Source organism: Neodiprion virginianus, chromosome 5 (assembly GCF_021901495.1).
Source record: "Neodiprion virginianus isolate iyNeoVirg1 chromosome 5, iyNeoVirg1.1, whole genome shotgun sequence".
Lineage (NCBI taxonomy): Eukaryota > Metazoa > Arthropoda > Insecta > Hymenoptera > Diprionidae > Neodiprion > Neodiprion virginianus.
Genome location: NC_060881.1, coordinates 31,284,738 through 31,299,360, shown reverse-complemented (window position 1 = coordinate 31,299,360; position 14,623 = coordinate 31,284,738). Strand labels below are relative to the sequence as shown.

The following is a 14,623-nucleotide window of genomic DNA, read 5'->3' as shown; positions in this document are numbered from 1 at the left end:
ATTCATCGCAGAACCAAACGCAATTCATTTCAATTTGTATAATAGCTTATATCCGTATAACATAACGCGGGCACAAGGTCGGATCGTATTGTATGTGCTACGACAGTTGTATAAAAAAATTTTGTCAAGCACTTTAAACAGTTCGATTTATAACAAATCAAAGTTAAGCAGAGCTTTTACAGAAACCAATACGAGAGTTACTGATAAAACTATACTATTTATCTAATACATTTTCTATTAAAAAGTGTTCTTATTTCTAAGATATTTGATATTTGAGATTTGCCTATTGATATGATGAGAATTTGCTCATTGCCACTAGTTGCTTAAAGTGCTGAGTCTGAAATTATTTTCAATTCGTCATTCAGTTCATCTTCTCTCATTGTGAGTTGAAATATTAACATTATTATGACTCCAACCGGTTCATACTTGTTCAATTGATATCGGCGGTATGCAGGTGTACAGAAAAATTGAATATGAGAAAAAAGTTTCAGTATTATTCATGATATGAGCGACGATCTTCCGTTGGATTCGAAATAGAATGAGATAAGATCATGTGAATCGTGTGACATCTGTATTTGCATAGAAAAGTACTTACCTGTAACATGGATTATCATCTTTGATTCCATAATGGAACAAATGCCGTCAGCTGATGCAAGTTTCCTTTTACCTAGATATTAACAGACCGTTGCGTAATGCAAGAGACGGTCAGTTATTATAAAGGCCTGCCTTCACTGAGAGCCAATGAAAACACCAGCATGACATTGCAAAACTTACGACACTTTGCTCCAAGCATTCGAACGGACTCGGAGTAGTTCTCATACGGCCAGTTATTGAACACCGTTCAGGACTGTCAAGCGTTTTAACAGTCCTAACTCCTTTATTTATTTTTTAGTTAAATTATTTATTGTTCATTTAATAAAAAAAAAAAAAACAAAAAAAAATTTCCTCATCTTTCCAAAGCAGTCGTTCCCAGAGATAACAACTTGTATCAAGGCTGAAATATCTCTAGTTTCTTCGGTAGTTATGGGAGTTGGTCCCGTAAGTGAAATTATACAGTAAACTTATTTTAAGTGATGTGCATCGGTGACGAAGAAACTTTTTCACAAAGAACTCATTACGGAGGCACCATGATTTCAGTGACAATCTAATCTATATCATTAAACAAAAGTTTATCAGTTATACATCTCAATGTTTTATCAACTCATCTTTACCACATCCCAAAGTCATTGCCATATCGGAAGTTTGTATATTCAAAAAGCACGTGATCGATAATAACCGTTGTATACACATTGTCAGTAATTGATATGAAAATAAGAGTGTAAACTGAACATTTACTTTGACGTTAGCAACGAAAATGACTACTTTAAATATTTGTTAAAGGCAGTTATAAATTAATGCTAGAATTGGTGTAGGCAAAAAAATATCAACAATCCATTATATCGTACATACTATCAGCTGTGCATGCTAAATTAATTCAACTATCCCTAATTGAAATTTGCCGTTTCATATATAAGGTGATAAACCGCTGCGGAGTGAGTTGCTGATATTTAATCGTGTGAATGATTATAAGTAAAATTTTACGCCAATTATCTGTAGATTACAAGACGATGTCTGTTACAGTTGTTCATGCGCGGAATTAATTTTTAAACATCATCACGTGACTCGCAAGTAGTGACCAGTCTGTTTGTAATTCCTGAATAATGAAAATTTTTCTAAACTACGCATTCGCTTTCATTATTTGCTGATCAATCACCGTGACTTGCAGCGCATCGTTTCCGGCATGTAAGTCTTTGCATAACTACCGTAAGCGAAATTTATACCATTATTTCAAATGTCGTGCGACCAGAACGTAAAAATATGATAATTAAATCAATTGAAAAATTCGCTGACAAAAGATCAACGTCATCAATCGCGGTGTTATCAGTTCATTTCAGTCGAACTTTTAAAACATCACGAAACGCGATGAATAACTAAGATCCGAAACTCAGGTATGGATCTGCCTTAAAATTCGGATTCCGTTACTCAAGGTATAAAAACTACTTCTACGCAAGGAAAGATGTATTGGTGCTGCATGAGGTCAGATAGATATTTATTAATCCGGTCGAGTACCTCAGAAATTGTTGCACTTCGAAAACAAAGAAAAAAAAACGTAAAGTGAGTAGGAATTAATCTTTTCGTTTAATTTCAGCGAGTTCGTCTTTTCCAAGTGACTTTTTATCTGACAAAGACCGTGAAAGGTAATTCCTCAGCATGTTATACACTATCATCGATCCGTTGCCCAAAGCGTTTCACGAATGATTTTGAAAAACATCCTTAACATTGATCCGACATTCCAATTTAACCTAACGCTCTAATCTATATTTTGATTTCACTTTCAGGTCCAATCGAAAGCATGCACTGCCCATTTCTATCGAACCTTTCGAGCAACTACGTTCGAAATTACGGCTCTTCCCTGGTGTCAAATTACCGACAACACTGCCCAGTTATGTCCCGAATGTTTATCTCATTACCGGCGAAGCCCCGGCTCCAGGAAGAACCGGTCACGGAAAAAGACCACTGCCCATATTCTCCGACTCTCAATGTGCGCCAAAAAAATGGTGCCGTTGCTGAGTCGGTCACGGTCAAAGACAAAGTCTCAAGGTCTCCTCTGCCCGAATTAGAACCGTCAGAATTTCCGTACGAAGAATTCTTTCACAAGCAAATAATGCAGAAGAAACTTGATCACTCTTACCGTATATTCAAAAAGGTGAATCGATCAGTGACGGAGTTTCCATCAGCGATGGAATACTCCTGGGGTGAGAAACCGATAACGGTTTGGTGCTCCAACGACTACTTGGGTATGTCACGTCACCCGGAAGTCCTGCGGTCGGTGAACGAGGCGCTTAAGAAGTTCGGGGCTGGTGCAGGCGGGACGCGAAACATATCCGGTAATTCGGTCGGCCATGAATTGCTCGAGGCGCGTTTGTCCCGTCTGCACGAAAAGGAGGCCGGTCTGCTCTTCACTTCCTGTTACGTAGCGAACGACTCGACCTTGTTCACGCTCGCCAAGACGATGCCACGTTGCGAGATATTCTCGGACGCCGGTAACCACGCCTCAATGATTCAGGGCATCAGGAACAGCGCAGTTCCAAAGCACATATTCAAGCACAACGACCCCAAGGATCTTGACTCGCTGCTTTCCAGGGTGGACAAAACCATCCCTAAGATAGTCGCTTTCGAAACGGTCCACTCCATGACCGGGGACATTTGTCCCCTGGAAGAGTTGTGCGATGTAGCCCATCATCACGGGGCCATGACCTTCGTCGACGAGGTTCACGCGGTTGGATTGTACGGGAATAAGGGTGGCGGTGTCGGGGAACGCGACGGCGTCTTGGACAAGATGGACGTGATTTCCGGAACGTTGGGAAAGGCGTTTGGTAACATGGGCGGTTACATCGTAGGCAGGAAGACCATGGTCGACTTTGTCAGGAGCTACGCGGCTGGTTTCATTTTCACCACTTCGTTACCACCCACCGTTTTGTACGGCGCGTTAACAGCCGTTGATATATTGGCTTCGGACGAGGGTAGAAGGTTGAGGAAATCTCAACAGGAGAACGTTGCCTACTTGAAATCAACCCTGACCAATGCTCGGCTTCCGGTTGAACGATCGCCGTCGCATATTATACCGATAAAGGTAAGGTTGACTCGAATCTAATGTTGCCAGATTTGATTTTCTTCGACTTATATATCGCGTATCGATGTCGAGAAATTTTCTTCCTGTTTCAGATCGGTGATCCGGAAATGTCAGCTCGATTAGCAGACACTTTACTGAGGGAAAAGGGGCATTACGTTCAGGCAATTAATTATCCAACGGTCGCTAAGGGCGAGGAAAAACTGCGACTGGCACCAACGCCGTTCCACACGAAATTTATGATGAACAATCTCGTTCGCGATATTGTCGACGTTTGGAGGGACTTAGGATTGCCCAGAGTGACTTCTGTTCAATGACGGTTATACGAAGTTTGGTATTGAAATACGAAATAACTAGTACTACATTTTTAACGCATGCGCATGTAGATCCGAATTTAAATTGTACAGAAATGGAAAATCAACGCAGAGGAAAAAAAAGTGAAGGAGAAAGAATTCCTGACAAGTGTAGGTAAAAATGTATCGTGAAACAAATATCATCACGTTTGACTTTAATTCGCAAACGGCACGAAATAATCCGTACTGTATGCGATGAGCGAAAAACAGTCCTAAATATATTGTAACCACTGTGAAAATGTGTAAGTGACAAATAATGGACAGTTGGTTAGTTGCACTTCTGATGATAATCGTTAGTATTATACAATATAATAAATGGAACGATACCAAAATGTAGTGCAAGAAGTTTGTTGGTCCAATCTACTGATGAACTTCTGGTAAGAGCATCACTAAATAAACTATTGCAATATGTTACTTTCGACACTTGATGATCGCTACAAAAATACAGAATTCCTCCGCGCTACATAGAAAACCATCGAAACGTGATCACATATAAGCGTAAGCAATTCCACAGTTTATTTCCTCTTCTCCGCTTACATTGGCTGCAAATTTCACTCGTCCAAACTCTGGAGACCGTGTCATATTGCTCCACTGAGATACTGGCGGTATTCTTCGGCGTAAAAAATTGATAAGAGTGACCGTTCCACTTTTTCTCCAGAGAAGAAGAACCCAATTCTTTTTCGCCGAGTGATAATGGAATGTTCATTACGATTATCATCTGCTGACATTTGGAAAAGTTTCGCTCAACCTCGTCAAACCTAATTTATAAAATGCAAACGTATTATTAACCGGTACTATACAGTTCTCAAATATTCTTTGAATTGGCGCCACAAGCAGTTTACAAGATTTTGCCACCTTACTACTACTGGACCCGACAATTTTACCAACGGTCTTTCCCTCGAGCAGGTAATCGCGAGTCAAGACTGATACTAAATCTTGGACTTTGTAGCCCGTGATGGCTGCAGACTGCTGGTAGTATGAAATTAGAGCTCGAGGCAATGAACCGAAAATTGAGAAGTATTTAGGGTAATTGATCTCTGGAAATTGAAAGATATACTGCCCTACTAATACAAATAATTTCAGCCCTTGTATCGAGTGTTTTCTACTTTTACTACAAGTTGCACTTCCAGTATTTATTAACCCTTGAAAAATTCCAATTGTATCGATAATAATCAGATTTTACAGATTTATAAAGAATACGCTATCATCAGATGTCACTGTCAATCGTGTGGTTGAATCACAATTGGCCAACTTTGACTTTCTTACATTTTTAGAAGACTCCAATTCTCGGATTATTCGTTTGTACACTTTTGTTGGCGCATTGAATATAGAACAATTGTAAGATAACAATGTGCGATAGATTTTCGCATTTTCTCTCTCATATTAAAAAAATTTACGATCCAAATATTGCAAATATCTTAGCCAAGTCCCAAAAAGGAGTTCATTCAAACTGTCAAAGTATGTCACCTCAGTTTCAAACGTCCCATAGTTAAGGTCATCGATGATCAAACAATGGATGAAAGTTAAAGCAAGGAGGTTAAAACTAAGATCCATTATATAATCTGTTCGACCGTTCCTCGATTTTCAAAAAGACTCGAGTATTGCAAATATACCAGTAAAAATGAGCATGGTCTTCGGTTTCCTCGGTCAAGGCATTTGACTTACCTATCGCAGCAAACAACCGCATTAAAGGCTGTAAACTGAGGAGCTCAATTTTCAAGGATTGAGAATCACCCAGTGCTTCGGCGGTATCTAGCGACTCTTATCTAATAATCGGAGTCCATCCATCACGCATTGAGATATATCGGAGAGAGTAAAACGGGGTCCGGCGGATCCGTCGTTTCCGAAGCATCGCGGAGCATGCAGATGAAGAAAGTACACAGAGACTGAGACCGGCGACTTTTGGGGTCTGGGAACTCAGAGGTGAGGGGGTGGTGGTGGAGGATAAGGGAGTCTCTGCCTCCGGGAAGAGGTAGCGGCTAATTCGAAAGATGAATGCGTTCACTTATCTGTGAATGAACAGGAGCAGATCGCGCGGGCGGGATGCGCGCGCCTTGAAAATCAATGTACACTTGCCCACGCCCTGTGCCGTGAGGGTCCATACCGTGTTCCGTGCGAGTCGGCGGGGCTCAGTTATACCGGCTACCCGAACTGCCGAGTGCGAGAGAAGTAGGAGGCAAGAGGCAGGATACTCGAGGGTATCGCGGCGTGGGGTGTGCGACTCGCGTTCGAAAGCCAAAAGGCCAACTGCAGGCCGAAGTTCAACACCGGGAAATGCACACCGTTAACTTAAGCCCCCATCGGCTGGTCCATCGGTGATGCAGAAGTCCGAGGATAGTGGACGGATGTCAACGCGTGAGTAATTCGCTCATTCAGCTTTCAAATTTTCGCATCGGCTCTTTGTTTCGTAGAGAGTTTCACGGTGTGTTCGATGTGTTTCTTATTTTTTTATTCGCAACCCTTGGCGCTTTCGTTCGTTTTCTTTCATCTTTCGTTTTTTCAGTCCCAGCTTCGGTCTGACCCCTAGCTCAATCATAATTCGGTACGATTGCAAAAGGTCCTTTGGTTCAACTGAACGAGTTGTAAATGTTGAATGCGCACCCCGTATAGGCGGTAATACTTCTTCAGATGGTCGATTCGATATTCGGGATTTAAATTTCTTTTACATTGAGTATCGGGGATTGAATTTCTTAGGGGAACAAAGGGTTTCTCTGGGGCTCCAAATTCTCACCCGGGCACATCGCGACTGCGTTATAATTTGTAACTAATTGGTCATGTCGCAAACTTGATAGTTGGACTTTGATGCACAAAATACATTTCAGATTTTTAACCTCAGTGATTAGGGAGATGTAAAACGAGATCTATGTCTCGTTAGATTTGAGGTGAATTTAGGCGTACAATCGTTCGTAAAATTCGATTGTTATTTTGCGAAGCGTGTGGGTACGTACCTGGGATAAACCGGGAAAGTCCACTGTGCAAAGCGATTGCGCTACACCCAAAAGCTCCTTAAACATACCCATACCTACCTTTCTGTCGGCTCACATTTCCTTCGTATTTTTATCACGATTATTGTCGTACATAAGCCGATGCGTAAACAAGTCAGCTGGCAATTGTATCCTCGGTGCCAAATAACTATTCGCCAAACCATCGACAGACAGGGATGACGAGTTACCGCCCTCACCTTATACTGGTGTAAGTAATAATCACGCTGGTAACGCCGTAAACCATAGAAGGATGTGCAGTGGTCTTTAACGTAGACTTTGAAGTAACATTTCCTAAACCAACTTGCTTGGCATTAAAAAGTGATATACATATTGCATTTTCCGTTAACCCTTGAACATGTCAGCGATAACAGCTGTCTCAATAGCGTATTACCGTGAGTGAAAAATTAAAAAAAGGGATCCGTTTCGCGGAGGAAAAGAATGACGAATGGGATAATTGATTTCTCAATCAAAGATTTGAGTGCACGGTTGAAAGTTAAAAAAAACTTTTGCTTCTGCAAACAGATCGCGACCACATTACGGAATTGTGAGAGATGATGAATTACCGAAGATAAATCAAAGCGCAAAGTGATAGCAAAATTTCTTATAACAGCGTAATATCGAGGGCGAATGATATAATTGACGATTATGGAAAACTGATAGGAATTTTTTTGCGACTGCGGATAACAGTGCCGTAAGTTATTGAAAGTGAAAAAAACGAATTTTTAGTCAAATCCTGTTACATTTGCTAACTGGCAATTATTATTCGGGCGAGGCGAGCTCCGGCCACGAAACGTTTTAATCGAGAGTGTCGCTCGCGTTGCGCGCGCGTTCCTTTGCCTTCGCCCCTGTTATACCTACACTCGCATACCTTCGCTGCAAACGCACGACCCGCCCGGCTTCGAGCGGACTGCAAGTTTCCGCTAATGCCGAGGTATCGTTCCGGAGAAACCGGAACCGTGTTGAAGACGTGGTTTCCACCCCGAAGCGCATATTTTGCCACGTCTCGTCTCACGGGTCAGCAAAAAAAAGAAAAATTATCATTTTTTTCTTACTTTATATTAAAATGAATAAACTTTGATTCTATACATCGAATAATAACAAAAATCTTCATTTGTTACTTATAAAGATAGTTTTTTTTTCTACTCCCTCTCTTACGTAGATAAATAAGTCTCGTAGTTTTTGATTCGTGGTATAAGCAGCAGGTTACAGGTCACTGAAATAAAAAGCAAACTTTATTTAATAAAACTATTTTTTCGCCTATTAGTTACGTGGAAGATATCAAAATTTGATACCTAGAATCCAGACTCAAGATTTGCTCTGACCGGTATTGCAGACGTCTATTTGGTTAATTAAATCGGAGTATCGCTGCTGGTGCAAGGGGTGAAAAATGTGTAAGCAAGATTAGAAAGTAGGAAAGTCACAATATCCAATTTTAAAAAAACATGCACTCATCATTACGTCTTACGCTATGTTTTTTGATATTTCTACAGTTCTACCACCACTATATCGTTGCAGAATTTACTTCAGGGTGTGATAAGCAATTTTGAAAATGTGAACTATCTTTCCCGCTCGGGTGAAACGCATTTCCTGACTGGAGCATTATCACCGAGTCGTTATGCGAGGCAGATTAGATGAAGGCGAGGAGAACAGATCAAGAAAAAAAATTCTAGCCTTGGTTACTATAATACAGTTCTTGACTGTACATTTCAATTTTTTTACCACCAACGGAAAATATCGGTCCGAGTATACCACAAAATAAAAATTGGTTTTGTGGCTGTAACCAAAAGAACCTAGTATGCGTTACTATTATTTTTTATTATATTCATACGTACTGTATCTTCTTTTAACTGTTGTGACAATTCGATATTTGTGCAACAGTGAATTGATTTTGGGATCTTGTTTAACTGAAAAAATATAGTAAACTAAACTACAATGGTTCAATGTCGCAATTACAAGAAGTTTTGGTATTGGCACTCAAATGATCAAATGATCTCAGTGTACGGTGTTGGCGATCAAACTGTGGTCGTAGAGAACTTGTACAGCAAGACCAACGATTGTTCCGAGCGCCATTGGTCGTGTCATCAACCAGGAATAAAACGGAATACGAAATTGGAGTATTTTCACGGTTTCCAAGAACGTGAAACGTGTCGTTTTCCAGGTTCCAATGCGGTTATCAGAGCCTGCACATTAACCGGGGGATCATCGTCTCGACAGCGAAATAGCTGGAGCACGACGCCGCTCGTTGCCATGGATCCGCAAGGAGGGAGAAACGCGTGCCATTTGACAGGAACCGATTGTGATAGCTCGACATGTCCCTCAGGAACGGGGATCCACCGTCGCTGAGTAAGCCAACACCGTGCGCTAATTAATTATTGTCATACTAGCCGGAGCTCCTTGAAAATAAGCTGTGAATATTCCGAGTTGACATTCGCAACCAAGTCGAAAAGCCTCGTCGTATTCCACAGCCTTAATTTTGGGCGCCCACGCACTTAGTGCCGTTTACCCTGTTCATTCCAGATTTCCTCCTATTGATCTTGCTCGTATCTGGAATTGGCATGGGATGTAGTTGACGATATTTCGAGTGCAGGGAAGCGAGCGGTCGCGGAGAGGAGAAACGTACGTTCCGACGACATGAACGTAACAACAACGGAGAGCCTCCACCGTCACAGCAACGAGAGCCTTAATTCGACGTTCGAGACCGCATTGGAGGGTGTCGATCCCAACGTTGGATTAACGACGCGTTACACCATCTTCGAGATTGTCCTCATCACCATAGTCGCCGTGTGCCTCAGTCTGGCCACCGTGATCGGCAATAGCATGGTCATGATATCGTTCAAGATAGATAAACGGCTTCAGACGATATCGAACTACTTTCTCTTCAGCCTGGCCGTCGCCGATCTGGCAATCGGTCTCATATCCATGCCCCTTTTCACAGTCTCCACCCTCCTCGGTTATTGGCCCCTGGGACCCCATATTTGCGACACATGGCTCGCACTAGACTACCTGGCGAGCAACGCTTCGGTTCTCAACCTCCTCATCATCAGCTTCGACAGGTACTTCTCGGTGACCAGGCCCCTCACGTACAGAGCAAAACGAACCACCTTCAGAGCTGGTATAATGATCGGTGAGTCGATCGACTCGATGTCAATTTTCATCGGAGTTACCAACGAATGTATAACAGCAGCATCGGAATGGCCTGGTTCATATTACTTCACATATATTTTCAGCTTGCGCTTGGGGAATATCCATACTGCTTTGGCCACCGTGGATTTACGCTTGGCCCTATATCGAGGGCGAACGTACAGTACCCGACAATGCCTGCTACATACAGTTCATCGAAACAAATCACTACATTACTTTTGGCACGGCAATCGCAGCGTTTTATGTACCTGTTAGCGTAATGTGTTTCCTTTATTGGAGAATATGGAGGGAAACTGAAAAGCGTAAAAAGGATTTGCCAAATTTGCAAGCCGGAAAGAAGGACGCTAGCAAACGCAGCAACTCGAGGTACATGCATAGGTATACCGTGATCATATCATTACTATACGTTGTACGTTACATGTTATATGTGCTCATGTAGAAGTGGACCCAGATAACAACATTTTTTCAGGTCTGATCACTGCTGCTACACTTTTTTTATACTATCTACGCTAGTGTAGGGATGGCAACAACCGATTGATGCAATTCTACTCCACACCTTACGCTATTGTAGGGAGTGTAGAAAAATGTAGCAGCAAGGTAAAGACCTTAAACATTGAATACATACGTACGAAGTGTACCACTTGGGAATGGTTGCTCAACATCATGCATGCGTCGACAGTACGTGAAGTTTAATGTAAGCCCATTACTATTTCATACGCATGTTGGAAAAGAGATGTGAAAATGATCGATTGCTTGAACATGTTGCATGTCAGAGGCTGTATAGACTCGGGGAAACGTTATCTGGGTGCGAATCGAATCGAATCAACGAACGAGGCTGTCGTCAATAGTCACTGCACGTGTAGTGAAGTTTATAACTCGTGGATGGAAGATCTTTTCACTGCTCCCTCAGCTTTTATATATCCATTCTCTCTGTACTTGAGTAGAGTGTTATAAGGTCTCATCCGCGGGTATCCACACCGTTTTACAATAAAAAGTTTCGAGTATACAGGCAGTGAAAAAATCATAAATTCCGTCGTCACGGTCTCTATAAGGTGAAAAGAAATACATATATTCAAACGTTTTCCCCTTGTTTGTCCCGCGCGTTTAGCGACGAGGCTTTGGACTTGGACGAATGGAAACGGCAACGAAGCGAGTCCAACGTCGGGGCCGACGAAATCAATACAACGTACATTACGTCGTCTTGTATCGATGGTCGCTACTCCGAATATAAAATCGTAAGTGTGTACTTACCGCAGTTCGGTACAGCTGCTGCTGTTCACTCTATAATAAAGTTCCGGCCTCCGGTCTGCAACTGAAGGGTTTTAATAAATGTGTAACGAATAACAGAAACATCGGCCGTTCTCTTGGATCTGGCTCAAGTCTTGGTGCATTGCGTGGTGGCACAGCGGACGTGAAGACGACGACGACGATGACGAAGTTGGGGGTCCGGAAAGCAGCAGGACGGGACATGGCTGGGAAGAAACCCTGACCCCTATATCGGCGGAGACGCCTCTTCCGAGCAACATGTCGCGATGCCCTTCCCTGAGCGTCATTCAATCCACCGGAATATCAATCGGTCGCAATAATTCCCCGGCCTGCACGATATGTCCGAGCTACGGTGGGGTAACGGAAAAAGGTCGGCTCACCACGAAGAGTACTTCGAATGATTCGGTAGGTAAAATTTCGTAACACTGTGCAGTAATTACCGAGCTTTTACGTCACTCCGTGTTCAAGGTTGCGTAGGTCAACATTGCCAATTTACTGAAAAAGTGTATCGATTGTTTCAATTTCTGAACCGTGTCTTGAACATCCCAAAAAAAACTTACTTTCACAAGCAAGTAACAACTGCACGTCGCTACGATTTGAAGAATTTTCGAATCATCCCACTTTGAAAATCGTTGCATTCTAGACGCGTGAACGTTGTACAGGGTGAGTCGTTTGAAATAAAAATATTGGGTGTGGCTTCTGATGGTCCAGCCACGCCCTCACGGCGTAATTTATTAACACTTGGCATAGAGGCAACAACCTTTCTATCAGGGGATGTAGTTTTGTTCGTTTGTAAGCTTTAACTGCATCCAGTACAAGATAGGGAATTATGGAGTTTCGCGTTAGCGATAAAAATGGAAAGGAAGACATAAATTATACCGGAAACGGCAGGAGATAGAATGTAAAGCTTTTATCTTCAGATACTAGCTGACCTGCAGCGGGTCTTTAGGCAATTCTGTGGCCTGACTCCCCGCAAGGAGACAATGAGTGCTGCTAAGTGACTACCGTGATATCGGAAACTACTATCTCCTCTAATCGCGTGACTCTTGTGTCCGTGGTTTTCAAGTGGGAGATACACAGGGAGAGGCCAAATTTTCTATTGGCCTATGGGCGTGGCCTTGCCCCAACAAGACCACACCCAAACCTTTTATTTCAGGTGTCTTTCCCTACGTCCGTAGTGTCGTTTGAGTAGTAGCGTTTGTTGCTTTCCAATGCTATGTAATCGCGGACGCCAATTTCTATTTCACGGTGAACGCAAATATTAAACCATGCATTTGGAGTCCATTGTTCCAGTCCTGAAAATTTCAAATCCATGTGGAGGAATAAACGGTTCATTTTGGTTTTGATTTCCATCGTTAGCATACATTCGGTTATGATATACCCATGTTATGATATATTTCTGGATGTAATAAAATTTGAAATAACATTTCAGGTGTACACGATACTGATAAGACTACCTACCGCAGATGGAAACGGCCAAGCCTATGGTAGCGATGTTCCTAGCATTAAAATGTACTCAGACGACATGGTGGGTCTACGGATAAATCACGCGGTGGAGAACTTCGATGAAAACTACAAGTTCTCGCTGCGTGGTCACGGCGAATGTCACGGTTTCACAGGACCCGCAGCACCGGCGCTGAGGCGGCCTTCGCACATATCGGAAATGAGGACGCCACCGTTGAACGACAAGATAGTACCGAAGCAGGTAACGGGGGGTGGCGGTAGTGGCGGTAGTGGTGGTGGTGGTGGCGGTAGTGGTAGTGGTGTTGGTGGTAGGGGTTTGCTCAACAAGACGCCGAATAAGAAGAAGAAGAAGCCGCAGGAGAAGAAGGCGGACACAAAGGCGGCCAAAACGCTTTCGGCGATTCTACTTGCGTTTATAATAACCTGGACACCGTACAATATACTTGTATTGTTGAAACCGTTGACCGCGTGCGTTGGCTGCATTCCTCAAGAATTGTGGGACTTTTTCTATTATCTTTGTTACATTAATAGTACGATTAATCCTGTGTGTTACGCGTTGTGCAACGCGTCGTTTCGTAGAACGTACGTAAGAATACTCACATGTAAATGGCATAGTAGGGACAGAACGGCGGTGAACCGAGGATATTATAATTGAATGATTAATTATCGACGTGTGATGATAACACGCGAGTTACGTAAAACGAGTAATCAATTGTCGAGTATAGTAGTCGTTGTGCAGTTTGATAGTTATATTACCATTACATCCACCGTTGGAACGTCGCCCGATTATCGTCCGCGTGAATAACGTATACATATGTATGTGTAATATATATATATATATATATATATATATATATATATATATATATATATATATATATATATACAAACACACCTTCGCGCACATAAAATACATATGTAGTACAGGTATATCTCATGTATACATATATACCGACGAAACGGTTGGCACTTTGCAACGGGTAATAAGATAATCTCGTCGAGGCGTACAAGTATAATACGATTAAAAAAATAAAATAAAAATAAAATGGCGCGGGCGCGGGCGCTGCTATACGAGCTATAGAATCGAACGAGTATATTTATAATAATAAATAACGAATGTTTTATCGAAATATTATTGTGAGAAGGTGAAGAAAAAAATAGAAAATTGCGAAAAAAAAAGAAAAAAACTAAAACGACTATACAGAAGAAAAAAAAAAAAAAAAATACTCGTCGTCGTGTGGGATGACGAGGATATAAATAAATGATGAGTAAAAAAAAACACAGATAAATAAATAAAGAGATAAACAAAACAAAATCAATGCATAACTAAATAAAATCGAATGCTTCCGTACCGAATGACATTCTAATAAACGTGCCAAATAAAGCTTTAAATTAGAGGTTCAAAAGTTAAGGGAGTCGTAAGAGCGAGCGCACACACGTTATATTATACATGTAACGAGACATTTTTTAAAATCTAGAATAGACATATTATCATATAATGTACTCAATCTATGTTTATATACGTGTTTTATAATAATAGGATATTGTAAATGAAAACAAAACGTTTTTTACTCTACTGTAATTAAACGAGTTGAAGATAATAAAAATATTCAATAAGTCTCGTAACACGATCATTCAATGGTCAATAATTATTCGTTCGCACTTCAGTTCGCGTAATCAATTCAAATCCACCTCAAGCTTCTGTCGATTAACCGAACGCTGTATGGTCGAGATTTGAAAAAGTG

The 14,623-nt window shown here is 41.7% G+C and overlaps 2 protein-coding genes across 8 annotated transcripts; both read left to right on the top strand.

The window, feature by feature from the left end:
- Positions 1 to 612: 612 nt before the first annotated feature.
- LOC124305655 (5-aminolevulinate synthase, erythroid-specific, mitochondrial-like) lies at positions 613 to 4,437 on the top strand. Of its 5 annotated transcripts, none has more exons than XM_046765258.1 (4): positions 613 to 651; positions 2,189 to 2,237; positions 2,379 to 3,673; positions 3,766 to 4,437. In XM_046765258.1, the coding sequence occupies exons 1-4, from the start codon at positions 628 to 630 to the stop codon at positions 3,985 to 3,987; spliced, it is 1,590 nt and encodes a 529-aa protein (XP_046621214.1). In that variant the 5' UTR covers positions 613 to 627; the 3' UTR covers positions 3,988 to 4,437. The 5 variants fall into 5 exon arrangements, with proteins under 5 accessions (XP_046621214.1, XP_046621216.1, XP_046621219.1 ...); XM_046765260.1 differs by lacking the exon at positions 613 to 651 and adding an exon at positions 834 to 1,038; XM_046765261.1 differs by lacking the exon at positions 613 to 651 and adding an exon at positions 911 to 1,782.
- Positions 4,438 to 6,074: 1,637 nt separating this feature from the next.
- Positions 6,075 to 14,140, top strand: LOC124305650 (muscarinic acetylcholine receptor DM1). Of its 3 annotated transcripts, none has more exons than XM_046765251.1 (7): positions 6,075 to 6,378; positions 9,166 to 9,350; positions 9,595 to 10,131; positions 10,235 to 10,514; positions 11,257 to 11,383; positions 11,496 to 11,819; positions 12,847 to 14,140. In XM_046765251.1, exons 2-7 carry the CDS (start codon positions 9,317 to 9,319, stop codon positions 13,531 to 13,533), a joined length of 1,989 nt encoding a protein of 662 aa, XP_046621207.1. In that variant the 5' UTR covers positions 6,075 to 6,378; positions 9,166 to 9,316; the 3' UTR covers positions 13,534 to 14,140. The 3 variants fall into 3 exon arrangements, with proteins under 3 accessions (XP_046621207.1, XP_046621206.1, XP_046621208.1); XM_046765250.1 differs by having other exon boundaries at positions 10,235 to 10,526; XM_046765252.1 differs by having other exon boundaries at positions 6,077 to 6,378; positions 9,525 to 10,131; positions 10,235 to 10,526.
- Positions 14,141 to 14,623: the final 483 nt, after the last annotated feature.